Genomic DNA, 22,917 nt, shown 5'->3' with positions numbered 1-22,917 from the left:
TTTTTTTAATTTTATTCCTGTGCTGGAACTCTTGGACTTCCATTCATGGATTTTTTTAAACTGTTGAGTATTTGAGTGTGTGAAATGGGCTGACATTTCTTTTCAATCTCCTTTAGTGAAGAAGGTTGGGCAAGAGGATTTTTCCTATCTGTATGTTGGGCATTAAGTGGAACTATTTCCCAGTTCAAGTCCCTCTATGATTAGTAATTGGGGAGTATATTTAGATAGAAATAATCCTGAACTTGGGCCACTTAGAGATTAAGAGGAAATCAGTTCTAGTTCTCTCTAAGCTTCTTGTCAAGTACTGAAGAAAATGCTGTGATACGAATAAGCAGCTTTGATACAGGTTTCACTTTTCTACTGAAACAGTTTGCTGAAGTTAGTATCTGCTGGTTTCCTGAATGCCTGTATTTTCCTATGCTTTTAATTCAGGTTGAACATTTCAGTTTGCCTTTTGCCTTCATGAAAAAAAGCCTGACCAGCTTGGTGTGATACTCACTGACATCACTGCTCTGATTGTATTCAGCCTGGTGAGCTGAACCTTCATGGCAGGGCAGGTGCACACAGTTAATCCTGGGCATTGTCTTTTCAATATAGTCTGGGTGCAAATGCTGTGTCAGTGGTGCTTAGCAGGAACTGAAGGTGGGAGGATAATTCTTATTTTCAGTCTACGGTAGGATGTATGCGTTAATGTTCTATTAGTTATTAGTGACAGACATCAGGAATTGTTAACCCAATGAACTAATTTCTTTTGTAGGCAGCAAGGCACTGTGTAAGGTTTTAATCTCTTTTCTCAGTTGGAAATAATTGAGGTAGTGGCTCTTTTTGCTTTTCTGTCACTTCTTATGGGTTAGGTTTTATGGCAATCATCTTTTCCCCTTTTACATATGAGTGTTATATTTCTCTCTTTAAAAAGATTCTTAATTAATGTCACTGTGACATGCTACATAGCAGAATATTATCTGACATGAGGCATGAGGACTCCTTTGAGGGCCCCTTTACAACTGCTTTTAATGATTTAGAAGATGCTGTAAAAACTTATGAGTCCTGAATTGTTGGGGGGTTTAATTTTTTTAACCTGCAATAGCAGCTCACTTACATGTGAGTTTTAACTTGGTTGCAAATTGATTTCAGTGGCTTTATGTGGTTTGTTTGGATCACACTTGGAATTATGAATGAGATCAAATGAGTTAGCCAGCGTTTATATTTGTGGTTTACTTTACTTTCAGAAACTAATGTGTTTCACCAGAGTGATAGCCATTGGGACTTAGGAAAATGGACTGTTGCAAAGGAGTTAATGTTTTTCTCAGGCTATTTTCATCTCTCAAACTGTGGCATAATCCTGGCTAGTACAAGTTAATTCTCACGTGTCCTTAACCATAGATGAGTTTGTCCATCTGCCACATATAAATTTTCAATATGTTTCAACAAATGCCAGTTCTGCCCTAGGTACAGTGTAAGACGCTGCAGCTGAAGGAAATTTCTTCATCCTTCCTATTAAAACTTTGTCTCCAACCTGTAGTCTCCCTTCACAACCCTTATTTTGCAGTGATTTTATTGCCATAAAACCACTGCATACAGTAGTTCAAAGACATCAAATCTGTGGCTGTGGGACAGAAGACAAACTTAATAGCTCTCTGTTAGTTAATGCTGCCTGATCTGGTGCTTAGGGCCGTGGTTCCCAGGCAGGAGCATGGGCTGCTTGCTGTGGTGGACAGCCTCAGGAGCCAATTGGGACCTCCTGACTCTGGGATAGAACTCTCAGTGTGACTTAAACACATTTAACACTTAAATGTAGTGTGTGCTGTCACATCACAGGCTGGTCCCTGTATGTTTCACTGGCTTGTAAGGAAGGTGGTGGCTGTTTCTTACCAACCTTTCTGGTCTCAAAGCACTCTGGATTTTCAGATCTAGTGAATAAAACTTTGCCTAGAGAAATGAGATACTAACTTGCCTGATTCTCATTTAAAATGGCCTTTTTAACCAAAGTTTCCCTTTTTTCTCTGACCCTTATGTCAGGGGCAGAGCGTACAGGAACATGGCAAGAGAGGAGATAGTGAGCCCTGCTGACATCCAGCACCAGAAATAAGATGTGTATGCAGCCAAAATATTCTTCATGTCAGGAAAGACTGTGTCATGTACTTTGGGAAGTAAATGTGGTTGTCTCTATGTCACTTCTGTATATGTAGAATTATTGAACTGAGTTTCTGTTTCCTTCCTTCTCTGCATTATTTGATGCTGAATCATATACAGTGTATGATATACTGCACACAACTGGATAAGTTGAACTTTATTTTTCCCCTCTGTTCTTAGTGTTTCAAAACATCTCCCATTTAAGAAAAGCTGAAAAACAGCAAAAAAAAATTGAATTCTTGAAGAGTTCATACACTGAAATATTATTGAAAAGAAAACTGAAGATGAGTTATGATTTATTGCAAGTTGTGAGTAATGTGAGGGCTTCTTTTCAAATGACAGTAATTTAGATGTAGTAATATAGACAGTAAAGGATAATGAAACACAAGTTCTGATTCTGAACGTATTGTGTGATGATATTGTCACGGCCCTTTCAGGGAAGACACTTCAGGGAAGTGTTTGCTCAGGGCTGGAGGAAAGCAGTCAATGACAGCTCCTTTGCTGAAGAAATTGCCTTGAAGTTCTAAGGCCTCTGTTCTGTAATGGATGGAGAAGGACAAAAAAAAAATTGACTGCACAGATGAATGGACTACTTTGATATGTATCTTTAATCTAAAGTACCTCAGTAAATGGTCTGACATGTTTTTGTGTGGTATAGAGGACCTCCGAAGCTATACTTTGTACCTTATTAGATGAAATCCTTACAAGATGATTTTATAGTAGCATAAATATGGGATACGATGTTTCTGCTGAAATATGTCCAACCTTACGTCCAATCTTCCACACTTAACTCATGCTGATCACACAGTGATTGAGAGTATTGTTGAAACTACCATAACCATCATGTACTGCTGGGATTTTTATGGTACAGGGCAAGTTCATTATATCTTTGCTCTTAAGGCTACTTCACTCTCAAGTCCACACTTACATTAGCTTTGTTACTGAGGCTGCTCTTCTTCATAGATTGTCTTGGGCAATTTGCTTTCTGCTATTTTCCGGTTTATAAATGTTATTTCATGGTGTATGGCTAACTCTGAATTTTGTTGTAAGTGAATCATGGGGTTTTTTTAATGTACAGGTAAATAGGTACTGTTATTTGCAGAACAAAGTTCTTTGCAGTGGTAGAGCAATGAAGAAAAAGATTGTACTTGGTCTGTTTCAGGCTTCTGTGGGAACATTTTTGCACTAATACGTCTCCATTTAATAACTGACTGAGTCTCCTCCTGTTTCACCTAAAACTGTCTTTTTTCCTTCGTTGTGCTAGATCTCTGAACAACAACTTTTTTACGTGAGTTGACAGACGTGGGGAGGAGATGGCCAGCTCAGCCCGGGAGCACCTGCTCTTCGTGCGCCGCCGGAACCCGCAGCTCCGCTACACCCTGAGCCCCGAGAACCTGCAGAGCTTGGCCTCTCAGGGCACCATGCCTGAGAACATGAACTTGCAGAGGGCCAACAGTGACACTGACTTAGTGACCTCGGATAGCAGGTCCAGTTTGACAGCCAGCATGTACGAGTACACCTTGGGACAGTCTCAGAACCTCATCATTTTCTGGGATATTAAGGAAGAAGTAGATCCAACTGACTGGATAGGACTTTATCACATAGGTAAGTCAGAATTGTGCTGTCATATTTCTGTGTGTTTCTTGCTATTTTGGCACTTCATATTTTCTTTTCTAATATGTGTTCTGGCATGTAACAGAATTAATCTACAGATAAAGTTGAGGTACAACTGCAGAAAGTTGCCTTGAGTTCCTCTCTGCTATTCTCCATGCAGTGAGCTATGTAAAAACGTGATTCTGATTAATGTAGATCTGATTCCACAATGACCTGCTAGAAGATGAAATGTGTTATTCCTAAACACTAAATACACATACAGTTTCCTGTTTCCACCTTGGCTGGTGGCTGGCTTACAGACTGGAAAATTTGAGGTATCATATTCATCATGTAACTTGATGTGCTTACAGTCCAATGCTTATACATTATCTTGGACAAATAACCTCTTACTGTTTGTGAAAAGCAACATTATCATTTGTATAAATCTTTGATTTTGTAGAACTAAAATAGCATCAGTTCTGAAGGAGTGAAAATTTCTGTGTATGAGGAATTCTTGTGGAAGGAAATCCTCTCCAGAGATTCTTCTGTGTGGGTTTCTTTGTGTTGTTCAGGCTATTTCATAGGAGGAGCTGGAATGAGCTCTAGGCTGCCATGCAAAGGCCTGGGGGTTGTGTGTGCATTAGCAAATAATGTGACCCCAAAGGGGTGGATCAGTAGGTCAGTTGGTACTGAGAGCACCAGTAATCCATTTGGGTTGTGATTTTCCTCTGTGCTGTGTTTAATTAAGGATGCAAACCTGCCTGCTGCATGTGTGGTTTGGAACTGGCCAAAGGACAGCCTTTATGTCCCTGCTAGGGAGGGAGCACAGCCAGTACCTGGAGCAGCATATGGAATCACTTCTCAGGAATACCTTCACATGCACTGAACTTAACCAGTGCTCACTAAGTGGGACTGATGGGTTCATTCATTCCAAGACTGTGCTGCTTCTCTGGACCTAATGACTCATGTAGAGAGAATGGTCAATTCAAACTGCCAGAAGCAGCTACAGCAGAAACTGATGGAGACAGTTCTGACCACTGAAGTTATATCTGGCTGGGACTAAGTGTAGTGCAATGAAACTGGCCTCAGCAGGATTTTTGAGAAATACTTGCTGTGCCACCTTTTCCCAAGATGTTCCATCTCTGCATCGCTTAATGTTACATTCTGTGTAGATGCTGTTTCTAGTTATCATTTTTTTTAGTCTGATATTTTTTCCCAACATTATTGTAGTTCCACAAAGTGGGCATTATTAACTGGTGCTGTTCCAGTGCATACCTGGTTATAAAAGTTGGATTGGAGTTGCTGCATAAACTGCAATCTCTCCTGGAACAAACTGTGGATATGCACTAACTTTTAAGCCATGTAAATAAAGTGTCTCCATAATAAACAGGAGTGGATCTTCCCAACAGCATTAGCAGCTGAAGTGTGATCTGTGCTGTGAAATGCACAGACTGCTAAATGAGCTGAAACATTCTAATTTAAATACATTGAGAGCTTCATCTGCATGAAGGTATGACAGTCTTTCTTGTTGTTTTTTTATGGTTCACAGCACTTCAGGATTGATATTCAATAAGCTAAAATGAAGCAACTCTGTAAAATTACTATTGGCTCTTACTCTATGCTGAAAGTGATTTTCATCTTACTTTCATGATTAAAAATATTTCTACATTCAGCCTGTTCAGTTTCTAAAGTACAAAAAAAATATGAAGTTAGCACAGGATAAGAAACCTGTAAGGAACACCCAAATTTATGCCTTCTTGGGCCTAAGCCCCCCATTATACAACCATGAGTATGTGAATGTGGCCTTGTTAAATGGTGGAAGGTCCAGAACCTTTGTCTCCATTGCCACTTGAAATCCATGGATGGTGTGAGTTTTGATGGCGGTTTCACCATTCTGAATGATGAAATTGCACATTTTTTAACAACAGAGGTAAGGACATACTCAGTCTGATAGGCATGCCTGTCTATCTTTGATGTAAATTTTTTTATCAACTCTTTCAAGTGTTAAAAAAACCTTTTAATTTGCATAACTTTTATAGCTGCAGTTAAGGTAAGTTAAATTCTACAGGTATAATCCAGGATTTTCCATCCTTTATGATAATAGCTGTGAAGCACCTCCAGTTTCCACTTATTCCTTTGTAGGTTGAGGACACTTCTTATTTTCTCAGGAGAGGCATGCTAGTTGGTGAATATTTTTAAGAATAAAAGCTCTGTTCTCAAACATGTTATTAACATTTATTGTAATTGCTTGAGGTTCTCCATCCTGGTCTTTGTTTAAAATGAAAATTATTTCATTTAAGTCTTCCCTTGGGCACAGGCTCCTGAAGGCACTGGGAATTGTGTGTGGCACTAACACCAGGCAGCACTGGGGCTCTGCCAGCTTGCTGCTGTACCTCCTGTTTTCCCCCATGTCTTCTAGTAAAGCACTATTTTTTGAGGAGCTAGGAGCAGAAAAAGGCAAATATTGTGCTCTTATTTTAAAACCCAAAAGCACAGTCCTGTGGCTTATTTTTTTTAGTATTGCTTGTACAATTAACTGTCATGCAATCTGGATCAGTGTTTTGAGAGGAAAAAGTGGTTGTTAATTCTGTGAAGAGAAGATGAATATTCTAAAATGGGCATTATTCTGAGCTCTGGCATTTGCACAGAGAGGTTTGGCAAAGGTCTGAAGCAATCCAGGTACATTTTCAGCTCAAGTTAAATTTTGCAGAGTTACAGCCAGTATAAAAGGAATTGAAAATGGAACACTGGAAGCTGTCTTGCCTCTTCATTCATTAATTTTCTCAATTAGCATGTTCTCATTAGTTTTCTAAAATGAGCAGGCAGTTCTGTGCTTCTGAGTGTGGTTTCACTGCTCAGTTAGAACTGCAGTGGCTCATGAAGAATCCCACCAAAGTTCTTAATAGGAGTTTCTTTATAAGAGTCTGAGCAGAACCCACTGCACACATTCACCAGCATGGATTGGTGCAGTTGGTAACAAGACTGTCAGCAATCAGAGTCACTGCCTCTGCTGTTAGTGCTTTGCAGGTGATTGATTGGCTTTCACTAGGGAATAGTAGATGGAGCTTTTCCCAATACAGTACAACTTTCAGTGAAGTGTTCTGCCTGCTAAATAGTTATGAAAATAAATGTTGCCTTTTTAAAATGAGAAAAGCCCAAGGGGAAAAACACAGAATCATTCTGAAGGAATGATTTTTTTTTTTTTTAAATGTGCATGTGAATATTTTTCGGGGGACTTCTGGTTATTTTATTTTTAAAAAAGGAAGGAAGTCATAAATGAACAAATACTTTGTAGAAAAGACTGTGTTTTATGAGACTTTGATTCATGGGATACTCCTGTACAGAAACTTTGAGTCTTTCATGTTTAAATGCAAGGAATTGAACCTAACTGAAAAATTCTACATAGCTAAATTAATGCTCAGTTTTTATAGACAGCGTTTTAAAGAAAGTTTTTAGATATATATGTGAGTTTGTTCACTTGTACCATATTTTAATCTTCCTCAGTTTCATCAATGTGCATGTGAAAACATGCCCAGTTTTCTTGCTGAGGAACAGCTTTGTATGCATGTTCTTTTTCTTTCCCCGTGTATTCCTAAGGATTTCCAGAAGAAAAGTGTATGTGAGGGACATGGTGTATTCTATGAAGGCAAACATCCTTTTTCCTGGCTATTTCTGGATTTGTACCAGCTGAACTTTGAAAAGTGTCAGTAGCACTTCTGGAACAATCTTGTCCATCAAGTTTTGTTGAACAGCTTTCTATCTGCAGAGGAGCTGTGTGGGAGTGCAGCTAGCACAGCTGTGAAAGCACACAGGGTCCCACCGAGGCTGCGGGCGAGGCAGAAATGCTGTTTGCTCCCCGGTAAATCGGGCAGTGCTGTGTGAAACATGAAATTGTCACATCTGAAATGCAGGTTTGTCATTTTGGATTCAGCTTTCAGCTCTGCCTAGAATGGACTTGTCATTTTTTCTTCAGGACTGCTAGTGAGGATTGTCACTTGAGAGTGACGAGCATGATGAAATTTGAAGAGGGGGTTTTTTAGTAGAGATACTGGGCCTGTGCTTACTCTGAGAAGTTGAGGTAAATTTCAGTCTTTCTGTCCTAAAAAGGAAGGAAGAAATAATTTCTCTTCTCAAAAATTCTTGATTTTTAATTCGGATTTAGACTGAAAACCACCATCTTTTGAAGTTGTAGAAGACTACAGAATTTAATACACATCCTCTTAGACCCATAAGGTTTTCTTGTTCTGTAGCAACCTGGATTTTGCTTTAGTTTTTTAAAAAATACTGTTGTTACAAGCAATATTTAATATGTTGGAGGTTGTTTTTTATTTCCTCTATTTATGAGGAATCTGTATCTTGCAATGACAAAAGTGGTCAAGCTCTGTAATCCTGTGGTGAGTCAAGCTGTGCCCAATATTGGCCCCAGTTGGAATCAAAGAAGATAAATGGATATTCAGTTTGAAGGAACTATGAGATCCCAGTTTTCTTGCTAGTGTGTTATTGCAGCAACAGGCTTCTAGGAATTCCTTGCAAAGTGAGGGTTGCTCAAAGAGATGAGCAGGTGGATTTTGCACTGCTCATGGAATGGTGAGGGAAGTTGCATCTTGATAAGTGTTATGGGTTGTCATGAAGTCTCATATTTAAAGAAAACAGGAAGTACAAAATAAGGAATAAAAAGTCAGCAGAGAGGAGCAAACCCTATTTCTGGTTAAAATAAATTATCTCCCATGGCCAAATTGCACAGGTTGGCCTATTTTTGTCCTAATTTACAGAGCCCTATTTATGAGCTGCATGCCCTCATTCTAGAGATCCTTAGCACATTCCAAATGCTGGCTGTCAAAGGTCATTGTATTTGTTTCCATTAGCTGCCTTACAGAAGCTGCTTAATTTTTTGTTGTACCTACTTCATGGATCCAAAATAGAATTATAAAACCAAACAAAAATAAAAAGAAACAAACCCGCCCCGATGTGAAGTTATATAGGGCAATTTAGATAGGCTCTGGGTTTATACTAAGCTTCCTAGGGTAATGGAGTTTGGAGTCTCTCCTTTTCAGGTCAGACAGGATTAAAAAGAAAAAGCTTTTGCATAAACTGCCTTTAGTATGCTTAAAATAGAGGCTCACATTAGACAGAGAGATTATAAAATGTTAAAATACTTTATTCCTAGAAGATTTATTTGGTTTGCATTATAGAAAACATACAAAGTAAAATCTTCATTATCTTCCAGAAAATTCTGATTATTCACTTGATTTTTTCCCTTCCCGTTCCTGTTCTGTTCTTTCCTTTTCTGTACTTTAAAATGTGAACAGTACTGTTCATGTCTGTTGATTAGTTGCTAGGCATAAACCTATTAATTTGTGGTTACTCCTCATTCTGGCTGCCGCTAAGGTCTGTAAACCACTGGCTTCAGTTTCTGTGTGGAAGAGTCTTTCCCCAGCTGGCTCCATGAGAATCTCTGGCTTTGACTTCCAGGACACTGGCACTGTGCTCTTTGTCATCAGCCATAATGCCAAAAAAAGCTGCCTTGATAATTTCATTTGCTGGTGGCTTAATATTTAGGGTAAGGCTACCTCTTGAGTGGGATAATGAAAAGTGGAGGCAGTCCAATGTAACAACTGTATCCTAAAATGGGGTGAGGCTTTAGTGGTCTAAAAAAGCCTGTATAATAAACCAGGGGTCTTCAGAAGCTTTCCCTCCAGGTACTGCATTCCAATTTTATTCTTTCAGTTTTTCCTAGGTCCTGACCCACATACAAAGCTCTTTTTTCACCAACATGTAATTTCTCCTCTTCAGTTGTGAGCTGGTGAATTTTGTTCAAAAATCAGTTTATGAGCATAATACCCATTTATAATACCCAGCATAATACCATTTCTTTCCTGCAGAAAATTAGATTACATGGGTAGAAAATGCTTCCTCTATGTATTTTTCATTGCATGCAGCAGATGCCTGAAAAGATACCAATTACATTAAAATATATACCTTTTTTTTTTTGTTGTAAGAAGAAGAAAATAATTAATTCCCTGCTAAAACCCTCAAAATCTAGGATCCTGTAGAATGATATAAAAATTCAAGCTGTGACAGAAAAAGTCTTACCAGAACATCCAAACTTTTCAGTTAATTGTGGGGTTTTTTCAGTTTTTCGGATAGCCCTGACCTGAAAACTAGACAAACGTAGCTGCAGGGAGGACATTTTCAGCTGTGTTGTCAGTATCTTTCCACTGCAAGAGGTTTTGGCATGACAACATTTATAATCCCTTGGATAGAAAGTGGTGTTCTCACAACCCTGCCTTTTTGAAGTGACTGTTCTAGCAGATGGGAATATGGCAAATACAAACACTGGATAATGAAAAATAATGTAGACCTCTGGATTTGTAATATTCTCTTTTACCGTAAAAGTGCCTTGTGTCAGCTTGTATTTTAATTTGCTTGAAGGAGGTTGGATTTAATTTTTTAAAAGACATTTCCAGTGCTGTTTTCCATCATGAAATCAGTGTGCTGTACAGTATTTTCAAAGTAATTTGGAAAAACAGTTATTCCAAGTCAGTGATAATGGGATTGAAAAAGGAATTGCATAAATGCATCTATTGATTTTTTTAATGTGAGAAATAGACTATGGTTTAGTTTTGCATTATGCATAGTGTTAGAATTCCTCCTGTACATTTTTTATGAAGTTCTTGGCTCCTGTGTCTGCACAGATTTATCAATGACTGTAAGAATATGAATTGAGATATGTTACAAGCTGAGTGTTAAATAGGATATGTTAAGGATGTGACTGGTGTAAGTGAAGCCATTGGGACATGAAAAGATGAGACACAAACATACTAGGACTCTGAAGCTAAAACTTTATTGGCAGATACATTTAATATAATTTTTAATATAGTCTGACATTGGATACACAGGTTCTTAAATTATAACTGGAGGAGGTTAAGGAAGGTGCCAGTACTGATTTTGATAGGCCTCCTTTCCTAGCAAATCTCATCAATTTATGCTGTTTGAAGGACAGAAAAGACACAGAGAATGGCCAGATCTGAAACTTGTCTGGTATGAAAAAATTTTCAGGTGGGCCAGAGTGGTGCCCAGCCCTTGCAGGATTTGCCATTTGGCTTGAGGGAGGTTCTGGTTTGGGGTGAAGATGCTGGAACTGTGCAGTTCCACTGGCTGTGCTTGGCTGGCGCTCACCCTGAGGGCACAGCAGGACCTGGGCATTGCTGCACTGGCAGCGTTCCCTGTCTCTGTGCCCAGCAGCAGCCAGGACTCCATTGCCCTCACTGTAATGGGCAGCTGATTTTCAGGCAGGCAAACCCTGTGCTTCTGAGCTTTGTTTCAAGAGATCTGCCTCCTTTGTGTGGCAGTCATTCAGAGTTAGTGTCAAACTGTTTAGTCTTCCGTCGTGTTTCAAGTCACTGATCACTAATGTGTCAGTAGCCCTAGAAAGTTCATAAAAATCAGTAGGTTCATTGCCCTTGTCACTCCTACCCTAACCTTGGGAAGAAATGAATCCTTTATATTCCAATGTGTGGTATTGCAAAAAATGAACCTACAATTTCCATATAAGTATGGTCGTCATTCTGTATATACTGTAATAAGGCAAAGAGGAAAAATATATCTATTCAGACATGATGTGAGCTCTCATGCTCCATTAAATGCATGCTTCCTTGAGAATTTAAACTTCATCTGATGGTCAAAAATGTAGTTCATATGACTTAAGTCACACTTGAGGATAATTTTCAAGAGGGGGAAACTGAAAGCTTGGACCTAATAAGTTGTCATTTGTGAAGAGGACTAAGAACTGAATGCATTCCATGCCTTGCAAAATCAGGACCTTAATCAATGTTTTATCTTTGCCATAAAATGTGGGAGCACTTTCTTGTATATGAAGCTAGTTAAGCCTAAATGAGTTTGACTTTACACAATTAAATATGTGTAGAAAAACATTATAGTGCAGTACTAGGCACATTTGGTTGTCACCGAGATAAATATCCAGTAATGACCTCATTAAAAAAGAAAAAAAATATTTCTATGTTCACTGTAGTTTAATTTGTATCTAGAGTTTCATGCATGACATAGTTCAGCAGATGGAAGCCTGCAGGGTGGGGGAAAATTTAGTTCGACAAATTTTTCAACATAGATGCATCTCTTAATTTTAGTAAACTTCCAGAAAGGCACTTGCTTCCCAGATACTGAATAAGGATGCAGCAATCTACTAAAGTCAACAATGAGTAAGATTTTTTAGGAGTTATCGATGAGGTGGTACTTAATGTGCCGGCAACAACGTTTTTCTGATGTATACTTAAACTTGTAAATTTGAGCAACAGGGTGAAAAGTGCATTGTACAGTTCCTTTGAAAACCTCAAGCCAAATGTACCTCTCCTATGTGTTCAGAAGTGAAATCCCAGCCATCCCAGCTGACACCAGTGCCACTGCCCCAAGAGCTTTGAAGAGCTCTGGGTTGATCAGATGAGGAAAGGTTTGGGGTTTGGAAAGCAGTCCTAATTACAGCAGGTTGAGCTGAGTGTGCTCCTCTCCTGCTCCAGCACGCAAGTCCCTGTGTTTCAGATCCAGGTAGGTGACTGTGCTTGGTGCTGCTGGTTGCTGGCTCAGCAGCACCAAGCTGGCAGAGCATTTACCCTCCCAAGAATGCAAACAGCTCTGGGCCAGTTCAGCATCGCGGAGGGGCTGGGGGACAGCAGCAGGGGTTACTGTGACAGGAGCGTGGGACCAGCAGTGGGAGGGACACTCCTGGCAGTAACTTGCCACTGGACCTGCTCAGCTGCAAGGTGCAGCAGTGACCCCAGCAGAGAGGCTGTGATGGGATGTCATTTGTTGGCTGCTGTTAAATGAGTGTGAGTCTAATTGCACTGCTTGCAATTAGTTACTTCTGTGTGGGTTTACATGTGTTGCTGGGAGTAGCTGAGTTGGTGAGCCTTTGTTTCTAGTTGCATTCAATTCTAGGCTCTGTTTGTTGCCTGATGAGTCCCGGGGACTTAATGCTTTTTAAAAATTCTCTCCTGGAAATGGAGAAGGAATAATGGAAATATTATATGTAGGTGCTTTCAAGATAATACACAACTTAATAAAACTTCCTTGCCTTCATTAGTCTACAGTTTTTTGTTCCTTTTTGCTGTTGCATGTTAACACCACGCAAGAGAGCACTTTTTATTTCAGATATTTTATACTAAAAAGTTAAATAAGGAAAATCATTATCTCTGTTCTTGACTTCCGATGATGCTCTTTGGCACTGGTTAAAATGATACTGCTTCTGAAGAACTGCAAAATGACCTTTATGTTTCTTCTGGCTTGGGTCTCATCCAGTTTAATCTGCAGAGCTGTTTAGTACTTATCATAAGCAGTGTTTGGCTTAATTTCTCTCATCTTCATGACATCAGCTTAAATATTTGAGATGAGAAATAACTATATTGGCATCCTTTTTGTTGAAGAGGTAAATCTTAATTGTGAATTATCCATCTCACTACAAAACTACTAAAGCCTAAATGTGAGAAAAATGATCTGGCAATATATAGGGAAAAAAAAATCATTCCTATTACTCTGAATGTTACAGGATGGTGCTTATGACAAATTAGCAGTTCTACTGGTTATTACTTGAAAAGTCTGTTTATGCCATCACTGCATTACTCAGAAGTTAATTTATCTTGGAAATTCTAGATTGTCTTCAGCTGAAGTAGATTGCAAAAATCATGAGTGATCTTCCAACCTTATTTTCCTCCTTCTTCTCCATCTATATACTGCATATCATGTGATGAAGAATAGGTTATAAGATGCTATTTTTTAGATAATGTCCTTTTGCTTAGGACTGCTCTACAGTTAAATGTAGTAAATCAAGACTTTGTCATAAAATTCCATTTAAATTTCCAAAGGAAAACTGTCTTCTGTTTTGCTAGAGCATGAATTCTACCGGTTACTTTGAGGTGGCTTATTTGATACTCAAGAATATTTACTAGTGCCTTGAGACATTGATACATTGCTGGAAACCCCTGAAGGTAATGAGTCTGTGATGAGGTGATCCAGTGTTGTGTTACTCATCTCATGGAAAAGGCTCCCTTGGGTATATGGTTTGACCACGGACTCTGTGCCTCTAGGGGTCTGAAAGCTCTCAGGAGGCATACAGGCAGCAGTGTTTTTAATTTAAGTGTAGGGGAGATCCACTTATTTGTTTCAGGGAAGGTTTTTTTGTCTTTGCAGGGAGAAAACAAACTTAGGAGAACCACTTCCTGGTTGGCCATAGTATGTTGCTTTTAAAGTGGGCGTGAGGAGAGTTACGAGGATGGGAAACAAACATTGTGTTTCACAGAAAATATTTCAGGTTCTTTTAGAACTTCTTCCTGCTCATTTCTTTAGAAATCTAAGACTGACTTATCTTATTGTGTGTGTATATTGGATGAATTTCTTCCAGGATGTGTTGGCTCATTTCCTTGAGTACTTCTAAATTTTCTGAATTTTTTTCAGTCACAACAGATAGCTCAAAAAGCTTTAAGGAAATGAGTCAACCTCCTGAAATAAATTGCTTACTGAATAGAGGATACTGTGTTCGACATCACAGACGCCCTTGATAGTTCTGTGGATACTAATTAACAGATAGTCTCTGAAAAATCTGTTACATCCAGGTTCCAAAAGGATTTGGGAGACAAATATCCCCAGTGAGTACCTGAGTTTTCCTGTTAGGAATGTGGGGCATGCTTCTAGACTGACAGATATTGGTGTGAGAGGTGCAGATGGGGATGTGACAGGCAGGCTCTTTAATGAAAAATTAAGGATGTTGTTGAACTTAAGTGTAAATAAATGGGAGTAACATAAAGGTGCTGAGTTAATGACTACGAAACTTTGATAAAGCAACACTGAAATCTGAAGGCTGCATAGGCTTTGGTCCTTGTTTTAGTACTCGCAAGCAATTTGCACTCTAGTTCCAGGAGCCCTTGCTGCGAGTGTCCTGAGTGTCCTGCAGGTGCCCAAAGCAGGTGAGGCTGTTCTGTGAGGAAAGGCCCAGTGCCTGGCCATGTTTCCTTTGGGTTGCAGGAGTCCCAGCAGGGAGTTTCCTTGCTTGGGGCTTTGCTGAGTCACTGCGCTGGCAACTGACTGCAGTCTTATATAGTTACATTAAAAATAAGTAAGAGGACACCATTTTAGTAACATATACAGTAGGTAGGCACAGGATTCAGGATTTTCTTTGCTTCCCAAGGATTACTCAGCAACTCGGGGACAGAAATGAGAAAGCCAGCACCAAACACCATGATCTGGGATTTTCTGTCTGATGAGCCTAACTAAAAGTAAAAGCAGATGGCCCTTAATATCTAAAAAGTTGAATGTCTGGATCTGGATCTGAACTTTGAACTCTGAGGCAGCAAGTAATAAGCCAGCTTGCCCTGCTTTGGTGCATTGCACAGAAAGTCCCCGATGCAGGCTGTAAATACCACATCTCTAAACAGAGGTGACATGTGTCTCCAGACAGGTGATGTGCACTGTCAGACACTCGAGGGAAATCTGAATACATGCCCACCACAACAGAGAGAAAAAAGCCTGGAATATCTGCAAAAGAGTTGACCCTGTTGGTGTGCAAAGTGTCTCAAAACAGTGAGAGTTGAATAAAAGCAGGTACAAAATACAGCTCCAACTGCAGTGGAAGGATACAGAATCTGTCTCTGGTTTTGTGGTTGTTGTCAGTGATTGTTGCTTGTAATTTGTGGTGGTGAACAATTAACTTGCTGCATTTCTCTTGTTGGAGCATAAGTGTTGGCCGTGGTAGGTTGGTACTGTGATCTGTGAGCTTTTTGATACAACCTTTAGGAGTGAAGTAGCAGTGTGTGCAGGCAAAAGGACAGTATAGTCAGGGCTTATTAAAAAACAAACAAAAGCATTGCATCAATAGAGGCATCCCTGTTGAAGAATCTGAAGAAATTATTGATTGATTTGGCAGGAATGCAGGAAAGAAAAACAATGCTTGACACAAGATTGACTTGCAGCTCCAACTTGAGCAAAAGAGATGATATATCCCAAGTGTGATGGAGAAATCAGCAAAAATAGGTGGCTAAAGCCATCTGGACAAACTCCTGGCTCATTGTGACAAAATAGGTTTGGTGGTCTCAGCAAGGAACTAATAAAAAAACTTGTGCATGTCTGTCAAACAATCCCCAGGCTGCAGTCCAAGGGAACCTGAATCAGGTCAGGGACAGTGCAAGAATGCAGGCACTGAGACAGCAGTGAACACATTCTATTTCCTCCATCTGTATACCTTGCAAAAATAGCATCTTTGAAAGTGTGTGTGCAAATTTGGAATGTGCTGTGCTCCTGATCTATTTCTGGATTATCCTGGGTCTGCTTAAAGATTAATTCAGTGTATAAGCACGCTATACTGTTTGGTGGACAGGACTGAGAAAAACATGATGTGCTTCTGTAAAGTGAACTGGGTCAGACTTCAGTCATATGCTCCTCCAAAGAACCTGGTCTCCTGGTGACTACAGTGCTTCCCTAATTGTGCTGTTAAATTCTGCAATGTCAGCATGCTAGTGCCAGATCCCCAAATGGGACAGTCTGTGTTTGCAAGTAATCAGTGACACACAATATAAAATTAAGCAAAAATGTAAGAAACTGTAAACTGTAGAAACCACAGCTTGGCTGAAAATTATGCCCCAGGGACTTGGTTCACAAATATTAGCAAGGTTTGCAGCTCACTGTACAAACTTGTGGCTAGTTAGATGAGATATAACCAACCTGAATGGTTGCAGTTTGCAGTTCTTATATACTTTTAAACCCATAGATACCTTTTTTGTTATTTTTGTGTGTTGCTTGCCCACTTCTTGGATTTATGCTACCACACTGAGTAGTTCTGGCTGTGCTCATTGGGTCAAAATATGTGTTTGGAAACGCTTGTAGGATTTTACTTCAGGTGCAGCATTAGTATGAAATGCTTAGAAAATATGTTGTCTTTGTATAGGTTTTTTGGGCTTCATAATGAGCTCAGATTCTTGGACCATTTATTCTTTTTGTTGGTTGCTTCTACATTTGGGTTAAATTACTGAGACATTGAAGCATGACAAAAGGATATTGTCAAAATATAAACATTTTTCTGTATTTCAAACCAGGAAGGTCCCTGACTTTCTAATAAATTCCCTAAGAAACCTATTACTGCCAAATGACAATAGACTAGTTTGCATTCCCGTTTAAACAACTCATAATATTGAGGATAAACTTAAAAACAACAGCTGCTAAGGGAATATAAAATCCCACAAGATCCTTAAGAGATGTGTGCTGCAGAGACAGAGAATAGAATGTTTTTTGACAAGTTTCAGAAACCAGAAGAATTTCTAAAAGGCAGTGAGTACTTGCTTGAAATTGGCAAAGGAATTTTTTTTTCTCTAAAAAAAAAAAGCATTTTTAGGAATGGACTTGAACACTGAAAGTGAAATGCTGGCTGATATTGTTACTGTCAGAAGGTTGGAACAGGCTAAGAAGAATTTTGATCAATGTCAGAAACTGTGAGCAATAATCAAGTGCAATTGAAAGTGAAGCTGAGGAATCAAAAGGCTGTCCTTTCTCTCCTTTCAGTGATGAGTCAGTTCTCTCCACCCAGTGTTGAAGGATGCCACATCGCTGAAAATTCAGAAATATCTATACCATCATAATAGGTTCAGGGTTCAAACCATCAACCATTTGAGAATGCAAAACTGAAACTAGCCTCCTGGATTCCTAGATGTCAGCTGTTGTGTGTAGGAAAACACTTTTTTCTGTGTATCTGATCTGTTCTGTGGGCGTACTGCTTCTTGTTTTAGCCCTCATTCCAGGCAATAAATAGCACTTTCACACAATCACACACCAAAAAAAGAAATGTCTAAGTAAACACCAAGTAAAACAAGGGCTGAAAATGCAAAAGTGATTGAGGGTTAAATGAACTCCACAGGACTCTTGGGGAGTGTGTTTGGCACATACTTTGCTCTTCCTGGTTCATTCCAGGAAAGGAAAGAGAACTGTGGGGAAAGCTGAAGGTGGGACTTGGTATCAGAAGCAAAATGAGAATATCCAACTAGCTGGCCATAAAAGCAGCTGGTGGATCACTGTGTGCAAAGGCTGGGTCAGCTTTTTGGTGATGCTGGCTCTGTAATTCAAAAGGGTTTGTGCTCTGAGTTTAACACTCTTGCTAATGATCAATTAATTTTTTTTTTAATATGTCTTACAGAAAACTTTCAGTAATTCTGGTAGAAACTTTCACTGGCAAAAGCTACTTGTTAGAACTGCTGGAGGGTGTACATATGTGGGCAGTTAAAACACTTAATTTGGATTTGTGGTTACAGTCATTCTCCTTCATGGCCGTGAGCAGAGCCAGCCATCTGGCAAGGGAGTGCCTCCTTCTCATCACACATCTGAGAGCTTCCCACAAATGAGATTTCAGCTCATTAGGATACTTTATGGCCTTGTGGGGATTTGAGAAGAAATACAAACCTTTAATCTCTTGTACTTTCATCTGAGTTGCATGTTTTTGTTCTGTTCTAGAAAAAAAAAGTGTTTACTGAACTTAACCTTTTGATTGCGTATATATATTAAAGATTTTTTTTCTGCAGTTTATTCAGAAGTATTATAAATGCTAATGAATTATTTGGGCCTGCAGCTCTTTCATTGAAAGTTGTGATATGATTAGAGGGTTAGAAGTGTGAGCCCTTGCTGAGTGACACTGCTCTTGAGCTGATGGCTTGCTTTATTTTGATAGGTAAAGATGATGAAGTTACTTTTGGGGTGTAGCTGCTTCTGGTTGTTTGATGTTTGGCTGTATCTCTGAAGTACCTGGAAGGTCTTGATGATCAAGATGTGGGATGTAGAGACATGACTGAGCTCATCCTTTGAGCTGTACCAATATTTTCTAGCATTTGTAAGGTGTAAATATTTCTGCCAGTAATAGGTCTGTTAGAATATGAATGGGAAAAGAGCATGTCAGGTGGATAATGCACCAGTGAATTCAGGTCAGTTTTTGTAGAAGATAATTGCAGAAATTGAGGGATTTGTGCCACTTGAGTAAACTAGAATGAGGTTTTTCAAATTATTGATGTGATGAGTAACTAGTTCTGGCTTTTCACCAATTTTGAGGATCATCTGTCAGGTGAGTTTTTTGAATTGATAAATTTATTAACCTAAAGGCCATGTAACCTAATTTATAGATGCCTACAATTTATCATCACCTCACTTTTAGGACCAGAGGATAAAAAGGGTAAATAAGCATGATACTTGTCAAAAAGTGGCTGCAAAATTTACGTGAATTTATAAAGTATTCACATGTCATTATTAAGTTGTAGGGCAGGGGAAACAGGATGGCTGCTAATAATTAGACATGGAATGGCTCCTGTTAATTAGGACAAAAAGTTTTGTAGGTTATTAGATAAGTAGTAACAGGCTTGAAACTTCCCTTAGCTACTTGGTAGGGAACCTGTCTTAACACTGGCTGGGTTTCAAATAATAATTTACCATTACTACTGTAAACTCTGTATAAAACAGGGTACTTTCTTCTGCTGTATGAAAAGCTGGAGGAAAAAAAGGAAAAGGGAGCAGAAGGATGAACAAAAAAGGAAAGCACACAACTAGACAATGTTCTGTGCAAACCTACAGATCAATAACAGCAAATATGCTTGTAATGAATTTTACTCTGTTTCATGGGTGGCCAACATGAGGTATATTGCAAAATGCTGCCTGGAAATGAAGGTGAGTACTCAAGCTGAATGTTTCAGTGATAGACAGTTGCCAAGTACTTGTTTCCTATCTGATTTTAAAATTTCATTAATATAAACAGAACAAATGACACTTGGCAACAGTTTCAAAATACAGATTTAAAATAACATGCATATGGTTTTGAAATCTCTTCTACCCTGTTGTGCTCTTCCTGTGCATTGCAGTGATATGTACGGTGTTTAAAGGGCAGATGTACATTTCAGAATAATTCAAAATGGTCTTTAGTTTTTAGATTTGCAAACAACAAAAAAGTGAAAATAGAACACAGTCATCAACTCTATTTGAAGTCCTCTCAGTTACAGCAATTGTATTTGCTGACAGTTCCACAAGAAAAGCCTCTTTTTGAGGTATAAGTAATTTACAGAAGATCTACATGTGGAATGAAGTGCACTTAAGGTTAGTTTATGAGCTAGTAATGGCTGTCAAATGAGCCCATATTTTACTGAAATTAAACCCAGAAGAGATCATTACATCATTCAGTACAATCTACCATGTATTAAGGCCATTCAGTGTTGTCCAAATTTCTCCTCTCCTGAATATTCCCACTTTCAGAAGATGAAAATGTGACTATTGCCAGAGAGCAGCAGCAGACTGAATGGGAATAATGTTCTGATTGCAGAGTGGGAATGACTCCAAGAACGTTTTGAGGCTGTGAAGGAGGGAAGGGGGCTGGCCATAACCATGTGGCCTTTCCTGAAGTGGTTTCCACTGTTTCCACTTGAGAATGTTTGACCAGCTAAAAATGAACATCAAGCAAAACTGCAGGTTTCTCTGGGACCTTTCTGCACTTTGTGTCTGCATACAGGACCAGATGTGTGCTGGTCAATAAATAAACCAGCATGCAGGCCATAGAATAAATGACCCCTTACTTTTTCTGCTGCCTGTAGGATTACATGTGCTGTGTCTGAAGACAGCCACAGCACAGAAAGGCTCTCTGTAAGTGCAGCTGTGCTACTAGCAAAATTGTGCTTTTGTTGGTAATGTTTATTTACCAACAGAATTTCCCAGGGGCATGATAGGCTATGTAGACAAGAGCATGGCTTTGCTGGTATCACATCTTCCACAGCAGGAATACTTTGTTATATTTTTGAGTTTTTTCTGGCAAAGATTTGTGATGGGAATGTGGTCACAGATAAAAGTGCATGTCCTTTATCCTTGGAAGCTGCAATCCTCTTCTGCGTGCAGCTAAGCAAACTCAGCAGCTCGTGTGCTGCCAGCAAACAAGTGCTTATCAGACACCATATAAGGCTGTGGCTGAGGAGGAAAATGATGAAAAACATTCCACAGTAAACTTAGACTGGCAGATTTAATATGGCACAGAAAAGGTTAGATACAGTTTTTGTTTTTCTTTTTTTTTTTTTTCTTTTTTAGTTTAGCTCTGACAGCATTTAACCTCACAATAACCTTTAAATGTTAATTAGGAAAAAATGGCATGTGTTTCTAGATATTCTAAACACTCCTGTCCCAGAATAACAGGATTTTAGGATATTGGTGCACGCAGAGTTTGTTGTTGTAGAGTTCGGTTTTGGGTTTTTTGCCCTTGGACTTGCTACTATTAAAAGCAAGAAAAACTCCTGTAGAATACAGGATTGTGGGAGTGTCAGGATGTGTTTAGAGACAGGATATAACAAGGAGCATATTGAGAAGGAATTGTGGTTGTGAAGATGAGTTTATCTGAGTTTTAACAAGATGTGAGATGCAGTGAAGTGCTTAAAAAAATAGATGCTACTGGAGAGAGACAGGCTTCTCTTTTCCTTAGTATATTGCTTGCATCTTTGCTGTCCTCATATCCTCTCATCTTTATAATGCAATAGCCTGCTCAGTGATTGTAGTACCTTAGAATATCGACATAGTCCAACTTTGGTAGCCACTGGTGGCCTAAATCTTAATTTCCAAGCTGTTCCCTGTCTGGTGGCCACTGTTATTGGCAGTCTCCATCTTCTGCAGACATGACTTCCCCTGACCCATCAGCAGCTGAGATGATTGTATGTTGACAGGAGAGGTGGTGCATCTTTTGCCTCAGCTGTGTGCTGCTTCTTTCAGGAAGAGGTTGAAACACCCCCCGTGCCATATTTCCCCCCACATACAGCTAGCTGGACCTCAAGAATTAAATGGCAGGTGATTTATTAGCATTTTGCAAAGATGTTGGGAGTCTTATGCAATATCATTCAGCCTCTAATAGTCTTCGTGTCTAAGGGTATGCAGTACCATCTGTCAGGGTTTTATTCAGTGTCATTCTCTAGCTTAATTTTTGCTCTAACATTCATGCCCTTCTTGTTGTAGCCAGTCTTTAGTAGTGCAGTGCAGGAACATGCAAGCATTGTGTCCCTGTGTGTGCATGATGTGGATTTCAGGGGGGCCAGGTCAGCTCATGATGCACAGGGCACTTGTGCTGTGGGTCTGGCACATGTTTGAAACCTGAACTGTAGGTGGGAATGAAGTGCACGTCATTTATTAAGGAGGATTAGTAAGATTTTCAGGAAAGATGTTAAGCTTGAGGTCATTTCCTTCCTCCTGTTACGCTTTTGAATTCCTGCCAGTAAGATGGGTGAAAGGGCTTATTTTTATCTTTGAATGCTTTGAATTTCAGTGATGCCTTTACTTTGAATACAGAGAAGTGGAATTCTACTTTATTCCTGCCATTCTACTGTCATATGTCTGAAGAAATGACTTCTATTTTTTTTTCAATACCTTTGTGTCTTGCATTCTAGTTAACTAATCCTTTGAGCTGCTGCTATGCCCTGAAATACCACATTGTGTGAGGGCACATGGGGAGGCTCTGATCCCCATGCTGAAGTGTTAGTGTCCATAAAGAAGGAATCAAAATGTAGTGGTATAATTCTTGGAAAAGAATGAAATGACCAGTGTCAGAATATAGGCTGTGTATGAAAATGAGAGCAAGGATTTTCCCACTCTATTACGTTTCAATAGCAAAAAGGTTTCATAGTTCAGTGTTTGGATGGGGTGTATGGTATGGTGTCTGTGCTCTGCTTCTGCAGCTGAAGTAGGAGTGAAGTGTTAGAGAAGTTGATGTTATTCTTGGCCATCCTGTCAGTCCCAACTAGAAAAATTAATTATGGCTCTTGCTGCATAAAGCAATAGAGTGCAATAAAAGCAACATATTAACGTATGTAGTGAGTCATGGGGGGCATAGGAGGGAATGCAAGTGGAGTCGTTCTGCTTCTTGCCCACAGCTCAGGGGCAATCAGTGGAGGTAAATGACCCTTAAATTCGGTTGTGCAATAGGAAAAACTGCTGCTGTGCTGTGAGGAGCAAACACCTCTTTGTTTTCTGACCATGGGTCATGATTATGGATGATGATGATTCTTCACTGCTACTCTAGCAGGACTGTGGCACCAAAAGACCAAAAGCTGTGTCCAGGGTGGAATTCAGAGTGTTGCCTAGCACCCTCTGGCAGTGCATGATTACCTTCAGGAAGAGCTGCAGCAGCAGCTTCTCTCGTGTGTG

General features: G+C 39.5%; 1 protein-coding gene across 1 annotated transcript in view; it reads left to right on the top strand.

Annotated features, from left to right (window-relative positions):
* Positions 1–22,917, top strand: part of HECW2 (HECT, C2 and WW domain containing E3 ubiquitin protein ligase 2) — a 143,413-nt gene that overhangs the window by 41,229 nt on the left and 79,267 nt on the right. The window contains exon 2 of the mRNA XM_054277876.1: positions 3,398–3,738. Within this exon, the coding sequence (XP_054133851.1) occupies positions 3,447–3,738 (292 nt within the window). The 5' untranslated portion in view covers positions 3,398–3,446. The remainder of the gene's footprint in view (positions 1–3,397; positions 3,739–22,917) is intronic.

The sequence above is a fragment of the Melozone crissalis genome, unplaced genomic scaffold (genome assembly GCF_028551555.1).
Source record: "Melozone crissalis strain CALT ecotype California unplaced genomic scaffold, PUWL_Pcris_2 ptg000023l_1, whole genome shotgun sequence".
In the NCBI taxonomy this organism is placed as follows: Eukaryota; Metazoa; Chordata; class Aves; order Passeriformes; family Passerellidae; genus Melozone; species Melozone crissalis.
Note: the sequence above shows the minus strand (reverse complement) of the source record. Positions and strands in the feature narration are given on the sequence as shown.